Source organism: Salmo salar, chromosome 15 (genome assembly GCF_965601325.2).
Source record: "Salmo salar chromosome 15, fSalSal1, whole genome shotgun sequence".
Lineage (NCBI taxonomy): Eukaryota > Metazoa > Chordata > Actinopteri > Salmoniformes > Salmonidae > Salmo > Salmo salar.
This window is the reverse complement of record NC_138305.1, coordinates 2,819,010-2,831,368: the sequence shown is the minus strand read 5'-3', so window position 1 is coordinate 2,831,368 and position 12,359 is coordinate 2,819,010. Positions and strand designations below refer to the sequence as shown.

Below are 12,359 nucleotides of genomic sequence, written 5' to 3'. Positions count from 1 at the left end.
TTTTCAGTTTTTTATTTGTTAAAAAAGTTTTAAATATCCAATACATTTCGTTCCACTTCATAACTGTGTCCCACTTGTTGTTGATTCTTCACAAAAAATTACAGTTTTATATCTTTATGTTTGAAGCCTGAAATGTGGCAAAAGGTCGAAAAGTTCAAGGGGGCCGAATACTTTCGCAAGGCACTGTATACTCAAATACCTCAGTTTTGTTCGTGCGTTCAGGTCACTATCAGAAGGGTAACGCACGACGCATTTCGTGACAAAAAAATTCAAATTTTTCCATTACCGTACTTAGAAGCATGTCAAACGCTGTTTAAAATAAATTTTTATGCTATTTTTCTCATAAAATAGCGATAGTATTCCAACCGGGCAACGTTGTATTCATTCAAAGGCTGAAAAAAAAATTGAAGTCTTGTGAACGCGCATCTCAGTCTCACTGTCCCCAGGCTGACCACTTTTACATTTACGTCATTTAGCAGACGCTCTTATCCAGAGCAACTTACAAATTGGTGCATTCACCTTAAGATATCCAGTGGAACAACCACTTTACAATAGTACATCTATATCTTTTTTGGGGGGGGGGGGTTAGAAGGATTACTATATCCTATCCCAGGTATTCCTTTAGGAGGTGGGGTTTCCGGTGTCTACGGAAGGTGGTGATTGACTCCGCTGTCCTGGCGTCGTGAGGGAGCTTGTTCCACCATTGGGGTGCCAGAGCAGCGAACAGTTTTGACTGGGCTGAGCGGGAACTGTGCTTCCGTAGAGGTAGGGGGGCCAGCAGGCCAGAGGTGGATGAACGCAGTGCCCTTGTTTGGGTGTAGGGCCTGATCAGAGCCTGAAGGTACGGAGGTGCCGTTCCCCTCACAGCTCCGTAGGCAAGCACCATGGTCTTGTAGCAGATGCGAGCTTCAACTGGAAGCCAGTGGAGTGTGCAGAGGAGCGGGGTGACGTGAGAGAACTTGGGAAGGTTGAACACCAGATGGGCTGCGGCGTTCTGGATGAGTTGTAGGGGTTTAATGGCACAGGCAGGGAGCCCCGCCAATAGGGAGTTGCAGTAATCCAGACGGGAGATGACAAGTGCCTGGATTAGGACCTGCGCCGCTTCCTGTCTAAGGCAGGGTCGTACTCTGCAAATGTTGTATAGCATGAACCTACAGGATCGGGTCACCGCCTTGATGTTGGCGGAGAACGACAGGGTGTTGTCCAGGGTCACGCCGAGGCTCTTAGCACTCTGGGAGGAGGACACAATGGAGTTGTCCACCGTGATGGCGAGATCATGGAAAGGGCAGTCCTTCCCCGGGAGGAAGAGCAGCTCCGTCTTGCCGAGGTTCAGCTTGAGGTGGTGATCCGTCATCCACACTGATATGTCTGCCAGACATGCAGAGATGCGATTCGCCACCTGGTTATCAGAAGGGGGAAAGGAGAAGATTAATTGTGTGTTGTCTGCGTAGCAATGATAGGAGAGACCTTGTGAAGATATGACAGAGCCAAGTGACTTGGTGTATAGTGAGAATAGGAGAGGGCCTAGAACTGAGCCATGGGGGACACCAGTGGTGAGAGCACGTGGTGCGGAGACGGATTCTCGCCACGCCACCTGGTAGGAGCGACCTGTCAGGTAGGACGCAATCCAAGAGTGAGCCGCGCCAGAGATACCCAACTTGGAGAGGGTGGAGAGGAGGATCTGATGGTTCACAGTATCAAAGGCAGCAGATAGGTCTAGATGGATGAGAGCAGAGGAGAGAGAGTTAGCTTTAGCAGTGCGGAGAGCCTCCGTGACACAGAGAAGAGCAGTCTCAGTTGAATTACCAGCCTTGAAACCTGACTGATTTGGATCGAGAAGGTCATTCTGAGAGAGATAGCAGGAGAGCTGGCCAAGGACGGCACGTTCAAGAGTTTTGGAGAGAAAAGAAAGAAGGGATACTGGTCTGTAGTTGTTGACATCGGAGGGATCGAGTGTAGGTTTTTTGAGAAGGGGTGCAACTCTCGCTCTCTTGAAGATGGAAGGGACGTAGCCAGCGGTCAAGGATGAGTTGATGAGCGAGGTGAGGTAAGGGAGAAGGTCTCCGGAAATGGTCTGGAGAAGAGAGGAGGGGATAGGGTCAAGCGGGCAGGTTGTTGGGCGGCCGGTCGTCACAAGACGCAAGATTTCATCTGGAGAGAGAGGGGAGAAAGAGGTCAAAGCATAGGGTAGGGAAATGTGAGCAGGACCAGCGGTGTCGTTTGACTTAACAAACGAGGATCGGTGGCAAAGAGCTTCCTAGGGTTAGAGGCAGATGCTTGGAAGTTAGAGTGGTAGAAAGTGGCTTTAGCAGCAGAAACAGAGGAGGAAAATGTAGAGAGGAGGGAGTGAAAAGATGCCAGGTCCGCAGGGAGGCGAGTTTTCCTCCATTTCCGCTCGGCTGCCCGGAGCCCTGTTCTGTAAGCTCGCAATGAGTCGTCAAGCCACGGAGCAGGAGGGGAGGACCGAGCCGGTCGGGAGGATAGGGGACATAGAGAGTCAAAGGATGCAGAAAGGGAGGAGAGGAGGGTTGAGGGGGCAGAATCAGGAGATTGGTTGGAGAAGGATTGAGCAGAGGGAAGAGATGATAGGATGGAAGAGGAGAGAGTAGCAGGAGAGAGAGAGCGAAGGTTGCGACGGCACAATACCATCTGAGTAGGGGCAGAGTGAGTAGTGTTGGAGGAGAGCGAGAGGGAAAAGGATACAAGGTAGTGATCGGAGACTTGGAGGGGAGTTGCAGTGAGATTAGTAGAAGAACAGCATCTAGTGAAGATGAGGTCAAGCGTATTGCCTGCCTTGTGAGTAGGGGGGGACGGTGAGAGGGTGAGGTCAAAAGAGGAGAGGAGTGGAAAGAAGGAGGCAGAGAGAAATTAGTCAAAGGTAGGGAGGTTAAAGTCACCCAGAACTGTGAGGGGTGAGCCATCCTCAGGAAAGGAACTTATCAAGGCGTCAAGCTCATTGATGAACTCTCCAAGGGAACCTGGAGGGCGATAAATGGTAAGGATGTTAAGCTTGAACGGGCTAGTGATTGTGACAGCATGGAATTCAAAGGAGGAGATAGACAGATGGGTCAGGGGAGAAAGAGAGAATGTCCACTTGGGAGAGATGAGGATTCCAGTGCCACCACCCCGCTGACCAGATGCTCTCGGGGTGTGCGAGAACACGTGGTCAGACGAGGAGAGAGCAGTAGGAGTAGCAGTGTTTTCTGTGGTCATCCATGTTTCCGTCAGCGCCAAGAAGTCGAGGGACTGGAGAGTAGCATAGGCTGAGATGAACTCTGCCTTGTTGGCCGCAGACCGGCAGTTCCAGAGGCTGCCGGAGACCTGGAACTCCACGTAGGTCGTGCGCGCTGGGACCACCAGGTTAGAGTGGCAGCGGCCATGCGATGTGAAGCGTTTGTATGGCCTGTGCAGAGAGGAGAGAACAGGGATAGACCGACACATAGTTGATAGGCTACAGGAGAGGCTACGCTAATACAAAAGAGATTGGCATGAAAAATTAACTAAACAACTGGGGAAGCGAGAGAGCAGGGCCTCCCTCACTAACATTTCACTGAAACACTAAAATATAACTTTTCTAGCTACCACTAGAAATTAAAATTGATGTAAACTACAGTGGTTCAATATTTTCAGGAATAGGCTCAAACTTAGTTTATTCCGCTAGATAACTTGGTACAGTATTCTTCTGTGAAAACCCACCTAGTGCACCGTGTCCTATGACGCCATAGCTAACTAGCTAACTAGCATGCTAGCATCCTATAACATACGGTTAGCACCAATACTTGGTAACAACAAGCTACCAATGGATCATTCGTGTCCGTGTCTAGTTCATAACGCAGAAGTAATTAAACGTTGGCTAGCTAACACAGTCAGTCCTGCTAGCTACACAAGTGGACTACACATCTCGAATGTTCAGAAAGTTAAGCTTACGTTGCAAAAATCTTATTGACTAAAAATGATACAGCTAGCTGGTAGGGTTAGCTAGCTAGCAGTGGGCGCGTTGTAGACTATGTTAGAAAATGTAGCTGGCTAGCTAACCTCGATAGTTACTCTGTACTACGCCTTTATCTTGATACAAAGACAACTATGTAGCTAGCTAACATTACACTAGTCAAATCGTTCCATTGTAATGTATATAGTTTCTACAGTACTGCTAATTGGTAAAGTTGGCTAGCTAGCTGTGGTGTTATGGTGTTGACGCCATTTCGAAAACGGCGCGAATGAACGAATACAGCTGGCTAGCTAACCTTGTTAGTTCCTCAGAGCTACACCTTTATCCTTGATACAAAGACAGCAGATACAACTATGTAGCTAGCTAACAATGCACTAATCAAATCGTTCCAATGTAATGTAATGAAATGTAATTTTACCTGCGGAACGAGGTGCAGCACAACCACTCACTCCAGCATCCGCTGCTGTACTTTGCCCAGAGACAGCAGACACCCCATTCCACTTTCTGGCGGCTTTAGAGAGCCAATGGAAGCCTTAGAAAGTGTCACGTTACAGCACAGATGCTGTATTTTCGATAGAGATGCAACAGAAGGACAACAAATTGTCAGACAGGGCACTTCCTGTATGGAATCTTCTCAAGTTTTGGCCTGCCATATGAGTTCTGTTATACTCACAGACACCATTCAAACAGTTTTAGAAACTTTAGAGTGTTTTCTATCCAAATCTACTAATTATATGCATATTCTCGTTTCTGGGCAAGAGTAGTAACCAGTTTAAATCGGGTACGTTTTTTATCCGGCCGTGAAAATACTGCCCCCTAGCCCAGACAGGTTAAACAATTTAAATGCAATGTTACCAAATACTAATTGAGTGTATGTAAACTTATGACCCACTGGGAATGTGATGAAAGAAATAAAAGCTGAAATAAATAATTCTCTCTACTAATACATTTCACATTCTTAAAATAAAGTGGTGATCCTAAATGACCTAAGGCAGGGAATTTTTACTATAATTAAATGTCAGGAACTGTGAAAAACTGAGTTTAAATGTATTTGGCTAAGGTGTATGTTAACTTCTGACTTCAACTGTATGTATGTTTGTATTCATTCTCCATTCCATATGTAACTAGTCGGCATATCTGCTACACTTGAGAAACAAGTATTTGTTCATTTCATAACCATAATTTAAGAGTTTTGTCTCTTCATTATTTTATTTGGAGTGCTCCATGTGAGCAATGAGCATGTGTGGTTTCTCTGTCCTGATAACAGGTCCCTCTGATGTTGAGTTGATACGATGCACTTCACAAGCCATAGCTCAAATCAAGACATATTAGAAAGGGAGGCAGACAGGCAGAGTTGAGATTTAAAGAACCTGAATTTATCAGTATATTCTACATTTTTTACAATTTATTTTGGCTTTAGGCCTATGTATTTTACTTAGTTGATGATGGAAGTTGTAGGTCTACTGTTGCATTGGCCTATAGGCTGAGTTCCATGCACTAATTTCTTTAGATACCAATGGATCACGCTGTATCAATGTGTCCATATGTCAAAGGGTGTTGTTCTTGCATTAGTTGAATTTTAACTTTTAGATTTATATCATTTTAATTCATGTTTTTATTATGAACCACATGACAAAAATTTTGAGCAATGAAAACTTTATTGAAATGAAAATGTTCCACGAAAATGCGCATGTAAAAATTGTCATAACTGGCACACAGATTGGCAGGATAAATTGTAAGCTTCCCCAAACTATAAACTCAGGAGCTGCCTATGGTCTTTATTATAACGCCTGTTAAAAATGGGCCCACCTATATAAATCTAATGCCTGTCCAACTGATTCATTCTGGCCTGGCCCTGCCCTGGCTCCAGCAGTACATTGAAGCCTTTGGTAGCACCAGCATATCTAATCTACATTTCAGACGCACTAGTACCATCTCTTGGATTTAAGTAGCCCTCAGACATTGTTGCACTTGCAGTAGAAGAAGCACAATATGCACAGCATTTTTTTTTTTTACCATGCTACGGGAGAAAAACAATAATGGCGGCCAGTAGCCCTATTTCCCCTAACTGTGGATTCCATCTATAATCGAGGCTAACGATAGTTTAATGCGTGTGACTATTTTGATACAGCAGGAACGTGGCAGAAGTAGCGCTTGACAAGTCCTCCTGGAGCTAAAACTAAACAATAAACCAAATCACTAAAACTATACAATAAACCAAATCACTAAAACTATACAATAAACCAAATCACTAAAACTAAACGATAAACCAAATCACTAAAACTAAACGATAAACCAAATCACTAAAACTAAACGATAAACCAAATCACTAAAACTAAACGATAAACCAAATCACTAAAACTAAACGATAAACCAAATCACTAAAACTAAACGATAAACCAAATCACTAAAACTAAACGATAAACCAAATCACTAAAACTAAACGATAAACCAAATCACTAAAACTAAACGATGAACCAAATCACTAAAACTAAACGATGAACCAAATCACTAAACCTAAACGATGAACCAAATCACTAAAGCTAAACGATGAACCAAATCACTAAAACTAAACGATGAACCAAATCACTAAACCTAAATGATGAACCAAATCACTAAAGCTAAACGATGAACCAAATCACTAAAAATAAATGATGAACCAAATCACTAAAGCTAAACGATGAACCAAATCACTAAAGCTAAACGATGAACCAAATCACTAAAAGGAAAGAAAGGCCACATGACAAGCAAATGAAAAACTGTTTTTTTGTATTATCTCACTCCTGTGTGCTTGTCGTATGCCACTTGAATGATCGGTCCCCAGGATAAGAGTCGGCTGGTGGAAAAGTGTGTCAGCCTTGTCTGAGCCAGAAGGCCAGGATCCTGTTTCTGCAGCATGAGACAACTTGATATACAGGGCCTTACACCCAATCCATCTCCTGAGTGACAGTCTTTGGTAGGACTTGACCTGGATTGAACCCCCACCCTAGAGCGGCAGATACTCTTACCACAAGGCCACTGAATTCGTTGAGGTGTTTGTACTTATGCTCTCTCTATATCCACAGCTAGAGATGAAACCAGACGTGAAAACAGCCTGTTCAGACGAGAATTGCCTGTTCCAGTGGCATGAGAAGACAGGGGAGTGGGGCATCCTGAAATCTGTGGCGGAACCTCAAAAGTACCTCTGTATCGTCAACAACAAGGTCACCATCGGCCCAGAGGAAAAGAAGGGTACATTTCGGCTGACATCAAAGTGAATCAGTACATTAGACATCTTGACAGTGTCGGCATAGATAACCGGCTTGTCTTCTGGGGTCAGAAAAATACTTGTCTTTGTGAATTATCCCTTTAAATAGGATGATAAGCATCTTTCATTATTACAGGCCACTATTATATCCATGATTATGTGTATTTTAGTCGAGAAAAACCTGTTGTGGAAGGTGCTACCCTGCTTACAGACACCTGCACACTCAACATCAAGATTCAGTACATAGTTTGTCTGAGAATTGAATTCTGAATACAAGTTGAATTACTTTGTAAAAGGAATGATGGGAGACAGAGAGAGAAACACTGTATATAGACATAATTAATTTGAATGTCTTCATTCTTTTGGAAATACAGTGTCATTTTGTTTTTAACTTTTGTTATTGATTTCACTTCCTTTGGCATTGTGACCATATGTTTTCCCAAGGAGAGGGAGGGAGAGACTTTTATTAAAGAATGTGAAACAATATGTCTGTTTGCTGCATTTCATTAAAGAATGCAAAGCTGTCCTTTATATGGCCTAAAATAAATGTGTCCACAAGGGCAGAATATTATATACAGTTGAAGTCAGATGTTTACATACACCTAGGTTGGAGTCATTAAAACTCATTTTTCAACCACTCCACACATTTCTTCTTAACAAACAATAGTTTTGACAAGTCGGTTAGAACACCTACTTTGTGCATGACAAAAGTAACTTGTCCAACAATTGTTTACAGACAGATTATTTCACTTATAATTCACTGTATCACAATTCCAGTGGGTCAGAAGTTTACATACACTAAGTTGACTGTGCCTTTAAACAGCTTGCAAAATTCCAGAAAATTATGTTATGGCTTTAGAAGCTTCTGATAGGCTAATTGACATCATTTGAGTCAATTGGAGGTGTACCTGTGGATGTATTTCAAGGCCTATCTTCAAACTCAATTCCTCATTGCTTGACATCATGGGAAAATCAAAAGAAATCAGCCAAGACCTCAGAAAACAAATGGTAGACCTCCACAAGTCTGGTTTATCCTTGGGAGCAATTTAAAAATGCTTGAAGGTACCATGTTCATCTGTACAAACAATAGTACGCAAGTATAAACACCATGGGACAACGTAGCCGTCATACCGCTCAGGAAGGAGACGCATTCTGTCTCCTAGAGATGAACATGCTTTGGTGCAAAAAGTGCAAATCAATCCCAGAACAACAGCAAAGAACCTTGTGAAGATGCTGGAGGAAACAGGTACAAAAGTATATCGACATAACCTGAAAGGCCACTCAGTAAGGAAGAAGCCACTGCTCCAAAAACACCTTTAAAAAGCCAGACTTTGGTTTGCAAATGCACATTGGGACAAAGATCATACTTTTTGGAAAAATGTCCTCTGGTCTGATGAAACAAAAATAGAACTGTTTGGCCATAATGACCATCGTTATGTTTGTAGGAAAAGGGGGGGAGGCTTGCAAGCCAAAGAACACTATCCCAAACGTGATGCACGGGTGTGGCAGCATGATGTTGTTGGGGTGCTTTGCTGCAGGAGGGACTGGTGCATTTCACAAAATAGATGGCATCATGAGGGAGGAAAATTACGTGGATATATTGAAGCAACATCTCAAGACATCAGTCAGGAAGTTAAAGCTTGGTCGCAAATGGGTATTCCAAATGAACAATGACCCCAAGCATACTTCCAAAGTTGTGGCAAAATGGTTTAAGGACAACAAAGTCAAGGTATTGGAGTGGCCATCACAAAGCCCTGACCTCAATCCTATAGAACATGTGTGAGCAGAACTGAAAAAGCGTGTGCGAGCAAGGAGGCCTACAAACCTGACTCAGTTACACCAGCTCTGTCAGGGGAAATGGACCAGAATTCACCCAACTTATTGTGGGAAGCTTGTGGAAGGCTACCTGAAACGTTTGACCCAAGTTAAACAATTGAAAGACAATACTCCCAAATACTAATTGAGTGTATGTACATTTCTGACCCACTGGGAATGTGATGATAGAAATAAAAGCTGAAATAAATAATTCTCTCTAGTATTATTCTGACATTTCACATTCTTACAATGAAGTGGTGATCCTAAATGACCTAAGACAGGGACGTTTTACTAGTATTAGATGGCTGTAATTGTGAAAAACTGAGTTTAAATGTATTTGGCTAAGGTGTATGTAAACTTCTGACTTCAACTGTCCATCCAAATCAGGTGAACGGTGTAGGAATTATAGCACTTTTTATGTGGTCCCCTCTTTTCAAGGGACCAAAAGTAATTTGACAATTGGCTGCTCAGTTGTTCCATGGTTATTTGTGTTAGTAATCAGATAAAAGGTCTAGAGTTGTTTTTAAGTGTGGCATTTGCATTTGGATTCTGTTGCTGTTAACCCTCAATATGAAGGATAAAGAGCTGTCACTGCCAGTGAATCAAGCCGTCATTAGGCTGAAAAATCAAAACAAACCCATCAGAGAGATTGCAAAAACATGAGGTGTGTCCAAATCAACTATTTTAAACATTCTTCAAATGAAAGAACGCACTGGTGAGCTCAGGAACACCAAAAGGCCCGAAAGTCAATGGAAAACAACTGTGGTGGATGACAGAAAAATTATTACCCTGGTGAAGAAAAACCCCTTCACAACAGTTGTCCAAATCAAGAACTCTCTCCAGGAGGTAGGCGTATCTGTGTCAAAGTCAACATTCAAGAGAAGATTGCAACAGAGTAAATACAGATGGTTTACTACAAGATGTAAACCATAAACCATTGGTTTCTCAAATGATTGCCTCGCCTGGTTCACCAACTACTTCTCATAAAGAGTTCCGTGTGTCAAATCAGAGGGCCTGTTGTCCGGACCTCTGGCAGTCTCTATGGGGGTGCCACAGGGTTCAATTCTCAGGCCGACCGTCTCTGGATATATCAATGATGTCGCTCTTGCTGCTGATGATTCTCTGATCCACCTCTAAGCAGACAACACCATTCTATATACATCTGGCCCTTCTTTGGACACTGTGTTAACAAACCTCCAAACAAGCTTCAATGCCATACAACACTCCTTCTGTGGCCTCAAACTGGTTTTTAATGCTAGTATAACTAAACGCATGCTCTTCAACCGATTGCTGCCCGCACCCGCCGGCCATACTAGCATCACTACTCTGGACGGTTCTGACTTAGAATATGTGGACAACTACAAATATCTAGGTGTCTGGTTAGACTGTAAACTCTCCTTCCAAACTCACATTAAGGATCTCCAATCCAAAATTGAATCTAGAATCGGCTTCCTATTTCACAACAAAGCCTCCTTCACTCATGCTGCCAAACATTCCCTCGTAAAACTGACTATCCTACCGATCCTGGACTTTGGCGATGTCATTTACAAAATAGCCTCCAACACTCTACTCGGCAAATTGGATGGAGTCTATCACAGCGCCATCTGTTTTGTCACCAAAGCCCCATATACTACCCACCACTGCGACCTGTATGCTCTCATTGGCTGGCCCTCGCTACATATTCGTTTGCAAACCCACTGGCTCCAGGTCATCTATAAGTCTTTGCTAGGTAAAGCCCGCCTTATCTCAGCTCACTGGTTACCATAGAAACACGCACCCGTAGCACGCGCTCCAGCAGGTATATTTCACTGGTTATCCCCAAAGCCAACACCTGCTTTGGCCGCCTTTCCTTCCAGTTCTCTGCTGCCAATGACTGGAACGAATTGCAAAAATCACTGAAGCTCCCTCTCTAACTTTAAGCATCAGCTGTCAGAGCAGCTTATCAATCACTGTACCTGTACACAGCCCATCTGTAAATAGCACGCCCAACTACCTCATCCCCATATTGTTATTTATTTATTTTTTGCTCTTTTGCACCCCAGTGTCTCATCCTACATCAATCACTCCAGTGTTAATGCTAAATTGTAATTATTTCACCTCTGTGGCCTATTTATTGCCTTACCTCTCTAATCTTACTACATTTGCACACACTGTACATAGATTTTTCTATTGTGTTATTGACTGTATGTTTGTTTATCCCTGTAACGGCCGTCGAAAGGAGTAGACCAAGGCGCAGCGTGGTGAGTGCTCATCCTTAACTTTTAATAGAACACTTTCAACAAAACAAGAAAATGAACGACAGCTAAACAGTTCTGTCAGGAACATGAACTAAACAGAAAGTAACCACCCACAAAACCCAAAGGAAAACAGGCTGCCTAAGTATGGCTCCCAATCAGAGACAACAATATACAGCTGTCCCTGATTGAGAACCATACCCGGCCAAAACGAAGAAATACAAAACATAGAAAAAAGGACATAGAATGCCCACCCTAGTCACACCCTGGCCTAACCAAAATAGAGAATAAAAACCTCTCTATGGCCAGGGCGTGACAATCCCATGTGTAACTATGTTGTTTTTATCGCACTGCTTTGCTTTATCTTGGCCAGGTCACAGTTGTAAATGAGAACTTGTTCTCAACTGGCCTACCTGATGAAATAAAGGTGAAATTAAAAAAAGAAAAGAAAATTGGTAAGCCTCAACAGGAAGACCAAATTAGAGTTTGCCAAACAACATCTAAAAAAGCCTGGACAGTTCTGGAACAACATCCTATTGACAGACGAGACAAAGATCAACTTGTACCAGAATGGTGGGAAGAGAAGAGTATGGAGAAGGGAAGGAGCTGCTCATGATCCGAAGCATACCACCTCATCTGTGAAGCATGGTGGAGGTAGTGTTATAGGGTGGGCATGTATGGCTGCCAATGGAGCTGTTTCCCTTGTATTTATTGATGTTGTGACTGCTGACAAAAGCAGCAGGATGAATTCTGAAGTGTTTAGGGCTATATTATCTGCTCAAATTCAGCCAAATTCTTCAAAACCCATTGGACGGCGCTTCACAGTGCAGATGGACAATGACCCGAAGCATACTGCGAAAGCATCCCAATACTTGTTTAAGGCAATTAAGTGGATTGTTCTGCAATGGCCAAGTCTATCGCCTGACCTGAATCCAATTGAGCATGTATTTGTATTTGTTAGTCCAAACACACCAAAGCACCCACATTACATATAAAACAAAACAAAAGATAAAACATTGAAATATGTTTGTACTGAATGAGCTAAAAATAAAACAGTACATCATATAACATCCCTACACTGCATACATAGACACACTGGCCTTACTCAAAGCCA

At 43.0% G+C, this 12,359-nt stretch overlaps 1 protein-coding gene across 1 annotated transcript in view; it reads left to right on the top strand.

The window, feature by feature from the left end:
- LOC106570825 (uncharacterized) overlaps window positions 1-7,682 on the top strand; it is a 29,741-nt gene extending 22,059 nt beyond the window's left edge. The window contains exon 4 of the mRNA XM_045695315.2: window positions 7,015-7,682. Coding sequence (XP_045551271.1) covers window positions 7,015-7,206 — 192 coding nt within the window. The 3' untranslated portion in view covers window positions 7,207-7,682. The remainder of the gene's footprint in view (window positions 1-7,014) is intronic.
- The last annotated feature ends 4,677 nt before the right edge of the window (window positions 7,683-12,359 follow it).